Source organism: Pristiophorus japonicus, chromosome 2 (genome assembly GCF_044704955.1).
Source record: "Pristiophorus japonicus isolate sPriJap1 chromosome 2, sPriJap1.hap1, whole genome shotgun sequence".
NCBI lineage: Eukaryota > Metazoa > Chordata > Chondrichthyes > Pristiophoridae > Pristiophorus > Pristiophorus japonicus.
In genome coordinates, this window is record NC_091978.1 from 8,365,795 (window position 1) to 8,384,327 (window position 18,533).

General features: G+C 54.1%; 1 protein-coding gene across 1 annotated transcript in view; it reads right to left on the reverse strand.

The window, feature by feature from the left end:
* Positions 1-11,093: 11,093 nt before the first annotated feature.
* dysf (dysferlin, limb girdle muscular dystrophy 2B (autosomal recessive)) overlaps positions 11,094-18,533 on the reverse strand; it is a 220,083-nt gene continuing 212,643 nt past the window's right edge. The window contains exon 36 of the mRNA XM_070859521.1: positions 11,094-11,575. Within this exon, the coding sequence (XP_070715622.1) occupies positions 11,537-11,575 (39 nt within the window). The 3' untranslated portion in view covers positions 11,094-11,536. The remainder of the gene's footprint in view (positions 11,576-18,533) is intronic.

Sequence of the window (18,533 nt, forward strand, 5' to 3'; positions counted from 1 at the left end):
GGATGGTTGGGCCGGAGGGATGGGTCACCATGGTGCCGAGCCAAACCATTACGCAGCTCAGCGAGGGCACCGAGTGTGTTAAAGTGACAGGAAGCGAAAGAGAACGTGCCACCCACTGAGCCACAGCTGATCTCTTTTCCAGAGCAGACCTGTAGAAAACCTGGAACTGGGCAGAACGTCAATACGGCCTAACTCAGTGAACGGGCCAAAGTTGCTTTGTAACTTTTGTGGGGCTGGCTGGAGGAGTATGCCAGCAAAGAAACCCCAGATTGTTGATGGCCCAAGCGTGCCATCTTCACCAAAAATTACCGCCTCCACTCCCTCAGCTCACCGGCAGCATGAGATTGAGGACAAGCCTCCAAAAAGCTTGGGTTCACAGCCATGACAACGTCTGCTGACCAGGCGTTGTGCACCGAAAATGGAATTTATGCGTCAAATACATCATCGTTCCTTCATCGTCGCTGGGTCAAAATCCTGGGACTCCCTCCCTAACAGCACGGTGGGAGCAACCTTCACCACACGGACTGCAGCGGTTCAAGAAGGCGGCTCACCACCACCTTCTCAAGGGGCAATTAGGGATGGGCAATAAATGCTGGTCTTGCCGGGAATGAATAGCTTTTAAAAGAAATCAGATTGTTGCTTTATAATTGGACTAGTTTCTCTAGAGGGTTAAATAAAAGCTCACAGGGTTCGGGGTAATATATCAGCATGGATGGAGGATTGGATAACTAACAGAAAACAGGGAGTCGGGATAAATGGGTCATTTTCCAGTTGGCAAACAGTAACTAGTGGGGTGCCGCAGGGATCGGTGCTGGGGCCTCAACTATTTACAATCTATATTAATGACTTGGATGAAGGGACTGAGTGTAATGTAGCCAAGTTTGCTGATGATACAAAGATGGGTGGGAAAGCAAATTGTGAGGAGGACACAAAAAATCTGCAAAGAGATATAGACAGGCTAAGTGAGTGAGCAAAAATTTGGCAGATGGAGTATAATGTGAGAAAATGTGAAGTTATCCAGTTTGGCAGAAAAAATAGAAAAGCAAATTATAATTTGAATGGAGAAAAATTGCAAAGTGCTGCAGTACAGAGGGACCTGGGGGTCCTTGTGCATGAAACAAAAAAAGTTAGTATGCAGGTACAGCAAGTGATCAGGAAGGTAAATGGAATGTTGGCCTTTATTGCAAGTGGGATAGAGTATAGAAACATAGAAACATAGAAAATAGGTGCAGGAGTAGGCCATTCGGCCCTTCTAGCCTGCACCGCCATTCAATGAGTTCATGGCTGAACATTCAACTTCAGTACCCCATAAAAGCAGAGAAGTCCTGCTACAACTGCACAGGGTATTGGTGAGACCACACCTGGAGTACTGCGTACAGTTTTTGTCATGTATTCAACCAGCATTGTAACCCATGTATAAACTGACCTAAGTTGTACACCGTGAGAACACTGACCACTAGGTGAGAGACACTCCTAACCTGGACCTTCAGGTATAAAAGGGGAAGCTCCACCCACCTTCATCACGTGAGTGCTAAGGAATAAAGGACAGGTCACAGACTGACCTTCTCTCAAGCATGGGCCTCGTGTGCATTTATACTGTGTAGTAAGGACGTATCAATTGCGACAAGAAACTGGGATTTAAACCACGCGAGCATGGCCACTAGCAGAACAGACGAGAGGTACTGTGTAAGGAATGGTTGGGACAGAGATTCAACATTGTTAAAGAGCACACAGTTCTCCAGGCAGACAAGGGCAGTCAGGCATGCCCCAACATGTAGTCGAACCCAGAGGGGGAGTTCGACAGAGACAATGGCAAGCTGAACAGCGATTCACGCCATTGCAAGGGACAATGCGGCCAGTAATGGGGCCATCAACACCTGTTAATGGTGCACTCAAGGGCAATAACAGGGGCAGTCAGGGACGATCGACTGGCAAGGGACCTTTTGTTTCAAACCGCAACTCATGCTGGAGGTGTGGAGGCATACATTCAGCCGGAGTTTGCAGAGATGAGCAAAATACCTGCAGAAATTGCAGAAATGGACACTGGGGGAAATTGCTGGAAGCTGAAGTTCAGCGAGTTCATGTGGAGCACGTATATAGTTCATACAGCAGGACGCCACCGATAATGATGAAAGTGCTCCTCAATGGCATCCCAGTATCAGTGGAGTTAGACATGGGTGCCAGCCAGTCCCTGATGGGTATCAAACAGTTCGAAAAGTTGTGGGCATCCAAAGCCAGGCGGCCAAAATTATCGCCGATTGACGCACAGCTACGAGCTTACACAAAGCAGATCATTCCGGTGCTAGGCAGCGCCACGGTAGTCGTGACCCACAAATATTCGGAGAACAGGTTGCCACTCTGGATTGTCCCAGGGGACAGTCCCGCACTACTGGGGAGGAGTTGGCTTGCTGTCATGAACTGGAAATGGGGCGATGTCAATGCAATTTCCTCTGTGGAGCGAGTATCATGCTCACAGGTCCTGGACAAATTTGACTCATTCTTTCAACCCGGCATTGGCACTTTCATGGGGGCCAAGGTAGTGATTCACATAAACCCGGACGCCAGACCAGTACACCACAAGGCCAGAGCGGTGCCATACGTGATGCGGGAAAAGATAGAAGGCGAATTGGACCGCCTGTTGAGGGAAGGCATCATCTCGCCAGTCGAATTCAGTGACTGGGCGAACCCGATTGTGCCGGTGCTCAAGGCGGATGGGTTGGTCAGGATATGTGGCGATTACAAGGCCACCATCAATCGGGTGTCACTCCAAGACCAGTACCCGCTACCGAGAGCGGAGGACCTCTTTGCGACGCTATCCGATGGCAAACCTTTTTCAAAATTGGACCTGACCTCAGCTTACATGACCCAGGAGCTGGCGAGTGAGTCGAAGAAGCTGACCACCATCACGACACACAAGGGGTTGTTTGAGTACAACAGGTGTCCGTTCGGGATTCGCTCGGCCGCCGCGATCTTCCAACGAAATATGGAAAGCCTTCTCAAGTCGATTCCAGGGACGGTGGTTTTTCAGGACGACATCCTCATCACGGGTTATGATACTGAAGAACACCTCCACAACCTGGAGGAGGTGCTACGCAGACTGGACCGGGTAGGTCTGCGACTGAAAAAGGCGAAGTGCGTCTTCCTAGCTCCAGAGATAGAATTCCTGGGGATGAGGGTAGCAGCAGACGGGATCAGTCCTACTGCATCCAAGACGGAAGCGATCCAGAGAGCACCCAGACCCGTAACACGACGGAGCTGCGTTCGTTCCTGGGGCTCCTGAACTATTTTGGTAACTTTCTTCCCAAATTGAGCACGCTGCTAGAGCCGCTACACGTGCTCCTACGCAAAGGTCGCGAATGGGTCTGGGGGGACAGACAGGAAAGGGCTTTTAATAGACCACGCAATTTGTTATGTTCCAACAATATATTAACGCTATATGACCCGTGTAAGAAACTTGTGTTAACGTGCGATGCATCGTCCTATGGTGTCGGGTGTGTGTTGCAGCATGTCAATGCCAAGGTTCTGTTACAGCCGGTAGCTTATGCCTCCAGAAGTCTGTCCCAGGCAGAAAGGGGCTACGGGATGGTAGAAAAGGAGGCGCTCGCATGTGTATATGCGGTAAAGAAAATGCACCAGTACCTGTTTAGCAGGAAATTTGAGTTGGAGGCAGATCACAAACCCCTAACGTCCCTTTTGGCCGACAACAAGGCCATAAATGCAAATGCATCGGCCCACATACAGAGGTGGGCACTCACGTTAGCCGCCTATGACTACACAATTCGGCACAGACCGGGCACCGAAAACTGCGCCGATGCACTCAGCAGGCTCCCACTAGCCACCACTGAGGGAGCTACCGAGCATGGTGCTGAGATGGTCATGGCTGTTGAAGCTTTCGGAAGCAAAGGCTCACCCGTGACAGCCCGTCAGATTAAAGTCTGGACAAATAGAGACCCGCTATTGCTCTAGTCAAGAAATGTGTCCTGAATGGGGACTGGACAGCCATGTACAGGGCATGCCCTGAGACATTTAAACCATTTCACAGGCGCAAGGATGAACTCTCGATTCAGGCCGATTGCCTACTGTGGGGAAACCGCGTAGTCATGCCCCAGATGGGCAGAGAGGTGTTCATCAGAGAACTCCACAATGGGCACTCGGGCATTGTCACGATGAAGGCAATTGGCAGGTCACACGTTTGGTGGCCAGGGATAGACGCAGATCTGGAACTTTGTGTTCGCAGGTGCAACACGTGTGCCCAGCTGGGCCATGCGCCCAGGGAAGCCCCCCTTAGCCCCTGGCCATGGCCCGCCAAGCCTTGGTCATGCATCCATGTGGACTACGCAGGTCCTTTCATGGGGAAAATGTTTTTGGTTGTAGTAGATGCCTACTCCAAATGGATCGAGTGTGACATTTTAAATTCAAGCACATCCTCTGCCACGGTAAAAAGTCTACGGGCAATGTTTGCCGTCCACGGTCTACCGGACATCTTGGTCAGCGACAATGGCCCGTGCTTCACAAGCACTGAATTCCAGGACTTCATGGTAGGCAATGGAATTAACCATGTTAGAACGGCACCGTTCAAGCCGGCCTCAAACGGCCAGGCAGAACGTGCAGTGCAGATAATCAAACAGGGGATGCTCAGATTCCAAGGGGGTTCCCTACAAACCCGCTTATCACGCCTCCTGTTGGCCTATAGATCCCGACCACACTCGCTCACAGGGGTTCCACCCGCAGAGCTACTAATGAAAAGGACGCTCAAAACCCGATTATCCCTTATACACCCCACCATGAAAGAAATTGTCGAGAGCAGGCGCCAGTCACAATATCACTACCATGACAGGAATGCGAGGGCGCGATGTATTGATGTAAATGATCCTGTTTTTGTCCTCAACTACGCTGCAGGGCCCAAATGGCTCGCAGGCACTGTGGTTGCCAAAGAGGGAAATAGGATTCTGGTAGTTAAACTTACCAATGGACAAATCTTCCGCAAACATGTGGATCAAACAAAAAGGAGGTTCAGCAACCCCATAGAAGAAGCAGAGGAAGAACACGATATAGAGTTCACTCCACCACAGGTGACCGAACACCGGAACCAAAGGGAGGAGAGCTCAGTCACTGTGGGCAGTCCGGCCAGGCCTGAGGCACTGCAAACAGCAGACACTCAGGCCAGCGCCCAACAACCGGAGCCCCAACTCAGGCGCTCTACAAGGGAGCGTAAACCACCAGAGAGACTCAACCTGTGATCCCAATAAGACTTTGGGGGGGGAGGTGATGTCATGTATTCAAACAGCATTGTAACCCATGTATAAACTGACCTAAGTTGTACACTGTGAGAACACTGACCACTAGGTGGGAGACACTCCTAACCTGGACCTTCAGGTATAAAAGGGGAAGCTCCACCCACCTTCATCACTTGAGTGCTAAGGAATAAAGGACAGGTCACAGACTGACCTTCTCTCAAGCATGGGCCGCGTGTGCATTTACACTGTGTAGTAAGGACGTATCAGTTTTGGTCTCCATATTTAAGGAAGGATATACTTGCTTTGGAGACTGTTCAGAGAAGGTTCACGAGGTTGATTCTGAAGATGAGAGGATGAGGTAAGTTGGTCCTATACACATTGGAGTTCAGTAGAATGAGAGGTGATCTTTTTGAAACTTATAAGATAATGAGGGGGCTCGACAAGTTGGATGCAGAGAGGATATTTCCACTCATAGGGGAAGCTAAAATTAAACGCCGACATGGACTGGTTGTGCCAAAGAGCCTGTTTCTGTGCCGTATCTCCTATGTAATTCATCAGTCCACATTCTGGACGATAGGAGATATGTTCGAGGGGGTGCACTTCACACAAGTGGGGACATGAGAGATTACAGTTTCCAGTTCACATAACAAGAGGTTTCATTGTCACGAGGCCAGGTCATGCTGCTGTATGACTAGCTATTGAGTGGTGTGGGTGAACTGCTGGTTATAAAGGGTGCCATCAGCCGGTCCAGGCAGCGGGCGGTCAAGGGGGTCGTTCAGCCCGACTGCCTGCCTCTCTTCCGAGCCAGGGTGTCCCTGGAGATGGAGCACGCGGTGTCCACCGGTACGCTCGCGGCCTTCCGCGAGAGGTGGGCGCCGGAGGGACTGGAGTGCATCATCACCCCCAGCAACTAAATTTTAAATTGAACCACGCAATGTCTAAAGTTGAATTTGTTTAAGTGTGTTGGTTTTAGTGCCCTCCCCTTTAATCAGGGGGCTCTTGATTTAATAATTTACTGTTTTCCAGGTGCAACTAAAATAGTTATCCTGGCGAGACAGAGAATATCTGAAACAGAGGGCAGATGCAGAGTGTTTTTGAGGAAATTTGAAGTCATGGAGATCGTGATGTTTTTAAAATATATATTTATTTTATTTTTTTAATCCAAACATACCAAGATTCATATTCTAGCAAAACCAACAACAACATCTCAGTTATTCCTTCACTTCAAAACAACATTCAGAACATTCCTCTCTTGTGCTGGGTCTCACCATAAACCAGGGTAGCCAGCTTACCCTCATGACAGGAAGGACGAAATACTGTTGAGACAAGGGGTGGGCATGGTTTCGGTGGTTGAAAATCGTGGTAACCAAATGGTGCCTCCGTAACACGGGGCATAGGAACGAGACAACAAACTGCATTGATACGGCACCTTTAACATAGTGAAACATCCCAAGGTGCTTCACACAGGAGCGTTATCAACCAAAATTTGACACCGAGCCACAGAAGGAGATATTAGGGCAGATGACCAAAAAGCTTAGTCAGAGAGGTAGGTTTTAAGGAGCGTCTTAAAGGAGGGAAGAGAGGCGAGGAGGTTTAGGGAGGGAATTCCAGAGCTTGGGCACTCGGCAACTGAAGACACGGCCGCCGATGGTGGAGCGATTAAAATGGGGGAGGCGCGAGAGGCCAGAATAGGAGGAGCGCAGAGATCTCGGAATGTTGTCGGGCTGGAGGAGGTTACAGGATCAGAGAAACACAGGGACATTCGGAACAGGAGAGGTCCGTACAGCTTCTCGTGTCTGCTCGATTCTGTTGGATCACGGTGGATCTGAACCTCAATTCCATTGGCTCCATATCCCTTGGTACCCTTGCCGAACAAAAATCTATCAATCTCAGACTGAAGAGCTCCAATTGACCCCCAGCATCCATAGCCTTCTGGGAGAGCGGGGGGGGGGGGGGCGGTGTAGGGGGGTGGGAGAAAAAATCCCAGATTAACACTACCCTTTGTGAGAAAAAGTGGCAAAAACAGGAAGGCAGAATATTATCTGAATGGTGGCAGATTAGGAAAAGGGAAGGTGCAACGAGACCTGGGTGTCATGGTTCATCAGTCATTGAAAGTTGGCATGCAGGTACAGCAGGCGGTGAAGAAGGCAAATGGTATGTTGGCCTTCATAGCGAGGGGATTTGAGTATAGGAGCAGGGAGGTCTTAATGCAGTTGTACAGGGCCTTGGTGAGGCCTCACCTGGAATATTGTGTTCAGTTTTGGTCTCCTAATCTGAGGAAGGACATACTTGTTATTGAGCGAGTGCAGCGAAGGTTCACCAGACTGATTCCCGGGATGGTGGGACTGACATATCAAGAAAGACTGGATCAACTGGACTTGTATTCACTGGAGTTTAGAAGAATGAGATGGGATCTCATAAAAACATATAAAATTCTGACGGGACTGGACAGGTTAGATGCAGGAAGAATGTTCCCGATGTTGGGGAAGTCCAGAACCAGGGGACACGGTCTCAGGATAAGGGGTAAGTCATATAGGACCGAGATGAGGAGAAACTTCTTCACTCGGAGAATTGTGAACCTGTGAAATTCTTTACCGCAGAAAGTTGTTGAGTCCAGTTCGTTAGATACATTCAAAAGGGAGTTAGGTGTGGCCCTTACGGCTAAAGGGATCAGCGGGGTATGGTGAGAAAGCAGGAATGGGGTACTGAAGTTGCATGATCAGCCATGATCATATTGAATGGCGGTGCAGGCTCGAAGGGCCGAATGGCCTACTCCTGCACCTATTTTCTATGTTTCTATGTTTCCTGATTTCACTCCTGAATGGCCTGGCTCTAACTTTAAGGTGGCGTTCCCTTTTTTCTGGAATCCTCTGCCAGAGGAAATAGTTTCTCTCTCTCTGCCCGAAAGAACTTGCATTTCTATTGCACCTTTCATGAGCTGAGAACGTCGCAAATTGCTTCACAGCCAATGAAGTACTTTTTTTGAAGTGTTGCCACTCTTTGTAATATAGGAAACGCGGCAGATAGTTTGCGCATAGCAAGCTCCCACAAACAGTAGTGAGCTAAATGACCAGATCATCTCTTTTCAGATGTTGGTTGAGCGTTAAATGTTGACCAGGTCATTGGGAGAACTCCCTTGCTCTTCTTGGTATGGCGCCAGAACTGAGGGGCAGGCTACACCGATGGGGAAAGACTGAACAAACTTGGGGCCCTTCTCTCTAGAAATGGGAAGGCCGAGAGGTGACCTGATAGAATTATGAAGGCTTTGACAGGGTAGACCCAGGGAAGGTGTTTCCAGTTGTGGGGGAGTCCCAACACTAGGGGCCATCAATACAAGATAGTCACTTCGAAATCCAATAAGAGATTCAGGAGAAACTTCTTTACCCAGAGAGCGGTGAGAATGTGGACCTCGCTGCCACAGGGAGTGGTTGAGGCGAATAGTATCGATGCATTTAAGCGGAGGTTAGATAAACACATGAGGGAGAAGGGAATAGGATATATTGATGGGGTGAGAGGAGGCTCATGTGGAGCATAAATACCGGTATGGACCAGTTGCACTGAATGACATGTTTCTGTGCTGTAGATGCGATTTAATTCTATGCAAATGTGATTCTTCTCGTCCATTCAACTAGTTAAAGGGTCAAGAATGGTGCAGTCTTTACATGGATCCATCTTCTGCACACATAGGGAATATGAGAATCAGTGTAGATGTTGAGGAGGTTTACTGTTATGACAGAGGTGCTGTGACAAATGCACTTGTACAAATACAATGACATGTCTAGCAAAAAAGATAAGCTGACTACAAATAGCAACAGCTACACTGAGCACACTGGGTAACATTCTCTGATATTGCACTAACTTTAATCTCATAATGGCTCTTGTTGTAGCGGAAACTGTACACAGTGGCTCCTCTACAACCTCCTTTCTGCACAGCTGCACTGGGACTAATGTAAACAGGGGCTCAATGGAGAATGGTTCAGGCCAAAAGGTAGCTTACGAGAGAGAGACGTCCAGGCCCCAGTGCAGAGGGAGCTCTCCAGGCCCCAGTGCGGAGGGAGCTCCCTAGGCCTCAGTGCGGAGGGAGCTCCCCAGACCTCAGTGCGGAGGGACTTCCCCAAGCCCCAGTGTGAAGGGAGCTCTCCAGGCCCCAATGAGGAGGGACTTCCCCAGGCCCCAGTGAGGAGAGAGCTCCCCAGGCCTCAGTGTGGAGGAACTTCCCCTGGCCCCAGTGTGGAGGGATTTCCCCTGGCCCCAGTGTGGAGGAGACTCCCCTGGCCCCAGTGTGGAGGGACTTCCCCAGGCCCCAGCGTGGAGGGACCTCTCCAGACCCCAGTGCGTAGGAAGCTCTCCAGGCCCCAGTGTGGAGGAAGCTCTCCAGGCTCCAGTGTGGAGGGAGCTCACCAGGCCCCAGTGTGGAGGGAGCTATTCAGGCCCCAATGCAGAGGGAGCTCCCCAGACCCCAGTCCGTAGGACGCTCTCCAGGCCCCAGTGTGGAGGAAGCTCCCCAGGTCCCAGTTTGGAGGAACTTCCCAAGGCCCTAGTGCGGAGGGAGCACCCCAGGCCCCAGTGTGGAGGGAGATGTCCAGGCCCTGTCTCTAAGGTACAAATAATCTTTGGTTCCTGCTTCCTGAGAGTTTCATGTAACTGAGATTTAACCACCATGTACAGAGGATGTCAGCAGCGAAATTTGCGGTTGCTATGACACCGTCCCAATACGCTGCGTGGCTGAATATGTTATTCAGTGTTGGCCAATAAGTAAGATTCACCTCCATTTGCCACACGGGCCTTCAAGCTGTATCGGTAATGTCAAAAACCCTTTGAGGGCCTATGGTTGGACTGAAGCACATTACCAAAAAAGTAAAATAACACAAATGATACAAATCAGAAAGAAGAAAGAAACAGAGGATGCAAGATAATAGGCAGCCGGTCAGTGCGAAGCAGATAAAAGGCAGGTTAATATTCCGCGTGTAGACCCTTTGTCTCATTTGAATCTAGCGAAGGCACGCACTCGACATGTTAACTCAGGGGCCGAGGAGGCCGTGTGGTGAGAGATGTATCTGTAGGGAGCACACAGTGTCGCGTTTGATAATATGCAAGGCACCATCTGTGAGATGAAAGGGCTTGGCTCGTGCCGTTGATCTTCACGGGAGGGGGCTGGGGGCAGGGTTTGGGTGTGGAGTGGGTGGTGGGGGGGAGGGCTTGTTTAATGAGAGATAATGTAAGATATCGCCTATTGACAGATGTTAGAAGTCAGAATTAAGAAGCTTATTTTACACGTCTTTAATTAATGAATAACTTTTATGTTTGTAACTTCCTTTATATACATTGATTGTATGTAAAACTCGCTTATAAATGATAGAAAATGGCCAAAGGCTGAGAAGCAAAGCATCATGGTAAATTGAGCCATTATTACGTTCACCATTTTTGTAACTGCTGATACAGCTTCATTTAGAATTAGAATGATCAAAGCCAAAATTATTAACCAAGAAGATATCTACCATTTCTTATCCTAATTTTGTAAAGCCAGGCTTTCTTTGTCTCTGTCTCTGCCCCCCGCTAACCCCACCCCAACGCACATTTCTCTCCTCTCCTCTCCCGAAGGCTCTGACTCCCGCTCCACCTTCAGTACCCGGGCGAGTCACAGGCTGGAGACTGACTCCGACCACTGGCTGTGAAATCGGTCTCAAGGGGTGTTGGCGCAACACGACAAACCGCCGCGCCCCCCCCCCCCCGGCCCCCCCCCCCCCCCGGCCCCAACGGCGAATCTTCAACGGGAAAGAAATCAGTGCAGCGCGCGCGTATAACAAGCGACCAATCCCGTCATTGCCCGTGTCACCCCCACCCCCCCGCCCCCCACAGACCCATTCCAGCATCCGTCTACTCTTCCTTTTCACCCGCTCTTGGTAACACATAAAGGAAGTTGGCGATGAAGTCACGAAGTGTGAGCTCGGCGAGAGAGAGAAAGGGAGAGAGAGAGGGGGGGGGGGAGAAGGAAGGGGAGGACAGCGGAGTCGGCGGAGGTTAGCGTGGGCAGGGCTGGCGTGCAGGCTGAGGGACTCCGCCGAGCCCCCGCACGGTGGCGGGAGCGCGTGTAGAAAAGCAGCGGTGTGCCGGGGTAGCCCGGCACCCTGTGAAGGTGCTCGCGACCAGCCGCAAGATCTTCGTCCGCTGCCGCTGATTTTATATTCAAAGGCTATACTGTTTGCTGTAGGGTCAGGTTTCCGTTGCGGGTGAAGTGGTGACGCGTCTCGCGATGGGAGACCTCCATCTGGTTCAGCCATTTTCTACAGGGGAAGGCCTCAGTGAAAAGGCTTCACCAACTTCATAGCAGCGTATTCCTGTGGGGAGTGAAAGAGCAAGAGTTAGACACCATCGCTGTCTCATCTTCTATCGCACGCAGTTGGGAGCGGGATGGATGTGTCCCTGCCAGATTCTGACCATTGTATCATAAGAATAAGAACATAAGAACATAAGAAATAGGAGCAGGAGTCGGCCATACGGCCCCTCGAGCCTGCTCTGCCATTCAATAAGGTCATGGCTGATCTGATCATGGACTCAGCTCCACTTCCCTGCCCGCTCCCCATAACCCTTTACTCCCTTATCGCTCAAAAATATGTCTAATTCCGCCTTAAATGCCCCAGCCTCCACAGCTCTCTGGGGCAGAGAATTCCACAGATTTACAACCCTCTGAGAGAAGAAATTTCTCCTCACCTCAGTTTTAAATGGGCGGCCCCTTATTCTAAGACTATGTCCCCTAGTTTTAGTCTCCCCTGTGAGTGGAAATATCCTCTCTGCATCCACCTTGTCGAGCCCCCTCATTATCTTATATGTTTCGATAAGATCACCTCTCATTCTTCTGAACTCCAATATGTATAGGCCCAACTTACTCAACCTATCTTCATAAGTCAACCCCCTCATCTCCGGAATCAACTGAGTGAACCTTCTCTGAACTGCCTCCAATGCAAGTATATCCTTCCTTAAATACAGAGATCAAAACTGTGCGCAGTGCTCTAGGTGTGGCCTCACCAATACCCTGTACAGTTGTAGCAGGACTTCTCTGCTTTTATACTCCATCCCCCTTGCAATAAAGGCCAACATTCCATTTGCCTTCCTGATTACTTTATCTATCTTGACAATCATCCCCAGGAGCTTCTGTTGTAGCTCTTGTCCACCCACATCCATTGACTTCGCCTCTTTTCCTCTAACCAACCACCTCTTTATCAAACCACCTTTCCTCTATCCATCCATTCCTTTTTGATTCCCTTATCAATCTGTAATGTATTTGCTTCATGGGTTCTTTGCTTAACAATTCATAGCAACACATTGTTATTAAGAACTAGTTGGTTTATTAGCAAAAGGTTTAATAATCACACGACACATTACCAGTTCATCCACCAGGCTCACAACCGCCTGCCTCATCGTGAATCCCCCGAATCTAACTGGCCGGGGTTTTATTGCGTCTTGTGAACATCACGTGACTGGCTAAGCCACTCCCAGCTTAACAGCTCTACAAACCTGTGAGCATCCTCACAGGTTCGCACATTCTACTCTGTTCCCCGATCTATCAATCTCCATCTCTGCTCCACTTCTTTAACCAATCATATGTCCTCCATCTCTTTATCCATTTCTCCACTATCCATCCATTCAGCTCTTCTCTGTCCATATCTACTGACTACTCCTGTATTCTTCTAACCAACCACCGCTCAACCATCTCTTTCCCCATCCATTAAGTTCCATTTCTCTTCTACTCCTCTATCCACCCATTTCTCCTTTATCCATCCTGCGAGGGTATACATATCAGGAAAGGATGAACAGGCTGTGTCTCTTTTCTCTTGAAAAGAGAAGGCAGATAAATGTGAGGTATTACATTTTGGTAGGAAGTGGTCACTTATTACTTGGAGGGTGCGAGTCCAAGTGGGGTCGAGGAACAAATGGATCTCGGAGTACAAATGCACATATCGCTAAACATTGCGACACAGGTTAGCAAGGCCATAAAAAGCAAACCAAGCACGAGGGTTTATTTCCTGATGTATAGAATTAAAAGTAGTGAAGTTATGTTAAACTGTATCGTTAAACTGTATGGTTAGACCACACTTGGAGCTCTGCGTACAGTTCTGGTCGCCTCATTATAAAAAGCATACAGAGATGTTGGAAGATTTACAAGGATGATACCAGAAATGTGAGGTATGCACATCAGGAAAGGATGAACAGGCTGCATTTCTTTTCGCTTGAAATAAGAAGGCTGAGGGATGATCTAATAGAAGTCTTTAAAATTATGAAAGGTTTTGATAGAGTGGATACAGAGAGAATGTTTCCACTTGTGGGGAAGAGCATAACTAGAGGCCATCAATATAAGATAGTCACCAAGAAATCCAACAGGGAATTCAGAATCAACACAGAGGGTGGTGGGGGTCTGGAACTCACTGCCTGAAAGGGTGGTAGAGGCAGAAACCCTCACCACATTTAAAAAGTACTTGAATGTGCACTTGAAGTGCCCTAACCTACAAGGCTACGGACCCAGAGCTGGAAAGTGGGACTAGGCTGGATAGCCTCTTGTTGGCCAGCGCGGACACAATGGGCCGAAATGGCCTCATTCCGTGCTGCTAACTTCTATGGGCCCAAGTTTCGAGCCGCGCCTAGAACGGCGCAGTCCCGACCTGGACGCCCGTTTTTCGCGCCACAAAATGCGCCTAAAAAAAACCTCCATATTCTCCACCACCCTGCAGGTCCTCTGGCCCTCGGCGCAGCGCAGCAGGAGCTGTAGGGGGCGGAGCCAGGTCCCTGCGCTGAAAACAGTGCCGGGACCTCTGCACATGCGCGCTACAGTGGGCACGCAAGTGCAGTAGCTCCAGGCACCCAAAACTGAGTGGGAGGGGCCCGAAGCACACAGCCCCTAGCCCTGGCCGACTGGCCTCACTGGGGCTGTGTGCATAAGGCTCCTCCCACGGCCAGCTCCTGCTTCCTCCCGACCCGACTCGACTCCCGCTTCCTGCCTCCGGACCCGACGCCCGGCTCCTGGACCGGACCCGACACCCGCCCCCCCGGACCGGACCCGACACCCACCCCCGGACCAGACCCGACACCCCCCCACCCCCGGACCGGACCCGACACCCCCCCCCGGACCAGACCCGACACCCCCCCCCCCCTGGACCGGACCCGACACCACCCCCCCCGGACCGGACCCGACACCCCCCCCCCCGGACCGGACCCGACACCCCCCCCCGGACCGGACCCAACACTAACCCCCCCCCCGGACCGGACCCGACACCCCCCCCCGGACCGGACCCAACACTAACCCCCCCCCCGGACCGGACCCGACACCCCCCCCCGGACCGGACCCAACACTCACCCCCCCTCCGGACCGGACCCGACACCTCCCCCCCGGACCGGACCCGACACCCCCCCCCGGACCGGACCCAACACTCACCCCCCCCCCGGACCGGACCCGACACCCCCCCCCGGACCGGACCCAACACTCACCCCCCCCCCGGACCGGACCCGACACCTCCCCCCGGACCGGACCCAACACTCACCCCCCCCCGGACCGGACCCGACACTAACCCCCCCCCCGGACCGGACCCGACACCCCCCCCCGGACCGGACCCAACACTAACCCCCCCCCCGGACCGGACCCGACACCCCCCCCGGACCGGACCCAACACTCACCCCCCCCCGGGACCGGACCCGACACCTCCCCCCGGGACCGGACCCAACACTAACCCTCCCCCGGACCGGACCCGACACTAACCCCCCCCCCGGACCGGACCCAACACTAACCCCCCCCCCGGACCGGACCCGACACTAACCCCCCCCCCGGACCGGACCCGGACACTAACCCCCCCCCCGGACCGGACCCGACACTAACCCCCCCCCCGGACCGGACCCGACACTAACCCCCCCCCGGACCGGACCCAACACTAACCCCCCCCCCGGACCGGACCCGACACCTCCCCCGGACCGGACCCAACACTAACCCCCCCCCGACCGGACGACCGACACTAACCCCCCCCCCCGGACCGGACCCGACACTAACCCCCCCCCGGACCGGACCCGACACCCCCCCCCCCGGACCGGACCCGACACCCCCCCCCCGGACCGGACCCGACACTAACCTCCCCCCGGACCGGACCCGACACTAACCCCCCCCCCGGACCGGACCCGACACTAACCCCCCCCCCCGGACCGGACCCGACACCCCCCCCCGGACCAGACCCGACACCCCCCCCGGACCGGACCCGACACTAACCCTCCCCCGGACCGGACCCGACACTAACCCCCCCCCCGGACCGGACCCGACACTAACCCCCCCCCCCGGACCGGACCCGACACTAACCCCCCCCCGGACCGGACCCGACACCTCCCCCCGGACCGGACCCGACACTAACCCTCCCCCCGGACCGACCCGACACTAACCCCCCCCCCGGACCGGACCCGACACCCCCCCCCCGGACCGGACCCGACACCTCCCCCCGGACCGGACCCGACACTAACCCTCCCCCCGGACCGGACCCGACACTAACCCCCCCCCCGGACCGGACCCGACACTAACCCCCCCCCCGGACCGGACCCGACACTAACCCCCCCCCCGGACCGGACCCGACACTAACCCCCCCCCCGGACCGGACCCGACACTAACCCCCCCCCGGACCGGACCCAACACTAACCCCCCCCCGGACCGGACCCGACACCCCCCCCCCGGACCGGACCCAACACTAACCCCCCCCCGGACCGGACCCAACACTAACCCCCCCTCCCCGGACCAGACCCGACACCTCCCCCCCGACCGGACCCGACACCCCCCCCGGACCGGACCCGACACCCCCCCCCGGACCGGACCCGACACCCCCCCCCCGGACCGGACCCGACACCCCCCCCCTCCGGACCGGACCCGACACCCCCCCCCTCCGGACCGGACCCGACACCCCCCCCCTCCGGACCGGACCCGACACCCCCCCCCTCCGGACCAGACCCGACACCTCCCCCCCCGGACCAGACCCGACACTCACCCCCCCCCCGGACCGGACCCGACACTCACCCCCCCCCGGACCCGACACTCACCCCCCCCCGGACCCGACACCCCCCCTCCGGACCGGACCCGACACCCCCCCCCTCCGGACCCGACACCTCCCCCCCCGGACCCGACACTCACCCCCCCCCGGACCCGACACTCACCCCCCCCCGGACCCGACACCCCCCTCCGGACCGGACCCGACACCCCCCCCTCCGGACCCGACACTCACCCCCCCCCGGACCCGACACTCACCCCCCCCGGACCCGACACCCCCCCTCCGGACCGGACCCGACACCCCCCCCCTCCGGACCCGACACCTCCCCCCCCCGGACCCGACACCCCCCCCCTCCGGACCCGACACCTCCCCCCCCGGACCCGACACCCCCCCCCTCCGGACCCGACACCCCCCCCCTCCGGACCCGACACCCCCCCCCTCCGGACCCGACACCTCCCCCCTCCGGACCCGACACCCCCCCCCTCCGGACCCGACACCCCCCCCCCCCGGACCGGACCCGACACTCACCCCCCCCTGGACCGGACCCGACACTCACCCCCCCCCCGGACCCGACACCCCCCCCCTCCGGACCCGACACCTCCCCCCTCCGGACCCGACACCCCCCCCCTCCGGACCCGACACCCCCCCCCTCCGGACCCGACACCCGCTCCCCCCCCCCCCCCGCCCCCGGACCGGACCCGACACCCGCTCCCCACCCGCTCCCCCCCACCGCCCCCCGCCCCCGGACTGGATCTGACCTGACCTCCCTCTCCCTCCTGACCTCCCCCCGACCCGAACCGAACCGACCTCCCTCCCACCACCCCCCCGACCCGACCCAACGCCACCTACCTGTAAATCTGGTGCTGGGGACGGGCCCTGCCCGAAGTCTCGGGCCCGGCCTGTTCAGCCTCCCTCCCTCTTCTCCTTCCCCCCCCCCAATCTCCTCCCCCGCCCTCCAATCTCCTCCCCCCCAATCTCCTTCCCCCCCGCCAATCTCCTTCACCCCCCCCAATCTCCTTCCCCCTGCCAATCTCCTACTCCCCCACCAATCTCCTTCTCCCCCCCATCTCCTTTCCCCCCATCTCCTTTCCCCCCCATCTCCTTTCTCCCCTTCTCCCCTTTATCCCCTTCTCCCCCCCTTCTCCCCCCTCCCCCCTTCTCCCCTTCCCCTTCTCCCCATCCCTCCCCCTTCTCCCCCTTCCCTCCCCCTTCTCCCCCTTCCCTCCCCCTTCTCCCCCTTCTCCCCCTTCCCTCCTTCTGCTCCCCCCCCTCCCTCTACCCCCCTCCTCCCCCTCCCCTCGCTGTCAGAAACACAGACACCGACAGACAGAGAATGAGAGAACACACACAGACAGACAGAGAGATAGAGACACTGACAGAGACACACTGAGGGGGGCATCCCAGCACGCTGTTGGAGGGCTCCCGGTGCTGCAGTCGGTAAGTAGAAAATGTTTTATTTATTGATTTAAAAAAAAAATTATTTCTTATTAATTTTTTTTGATTGATTTATTGATTGATTTATTGATGTATTTATCATTTATTATTGATGATGGCTCTTTATTTGTAAAACTGAAGTGTTTAATGTTTGTAAACTTCCCTTTAAACACCCACCACCCCCATTCCCTGCGCCTGATTTGTAACCTACACCTGATGTTCTAAAAAGTGTAGACAAGGTTTTTTCGAGCGTACAAAAATCTTCACTTACTCCATTCTAAGTTAGTTTGGAGTAAGTTTTCACTGCCGAAACTTTGAAAACAGGCGTAAGTGGCCGGACACGCCCCCTTTTGAAAAAAAAATTCTGTTCCAAAGTGAAACTGTTCTAACTGACTAGAACTGGAGCAAACTAAATGACGAGAATTCCGATTTCTAAGATACTCCGTTCTACACCAGTTGCTCCTAAAAAATCAGGAGCAAATCATGTGGAAACTTGGGGCCTATAATTCTATGATTCTTTACCCAGAGAGTGGTGAGAATGTGGAACTCGCTGCCACAGGGAGTGGTTGAAGTGAATAGTATCGATGTATTTAAGGGGAGGCTAGACAAGCATATGAGGGAGAGGGGAATAGAGGGTTATGCTGATAGATTTAGATGAGGAAAGACGGGAGGAGGCTCGAGTGGAGCATAAACGCCGGCATGGACTGGTTGGGCCGAATGGCGTATATCCTGTGTAATCCTCTGTAACTCCACTTTATCTATCCTGCTCTCTTCTCCACTCTCTCCAGACATCGCTTCTCCAATCCATTATCCACCCATCTGTCCCCCACCTCCATCTATTGCTCCCTCTTGCCAA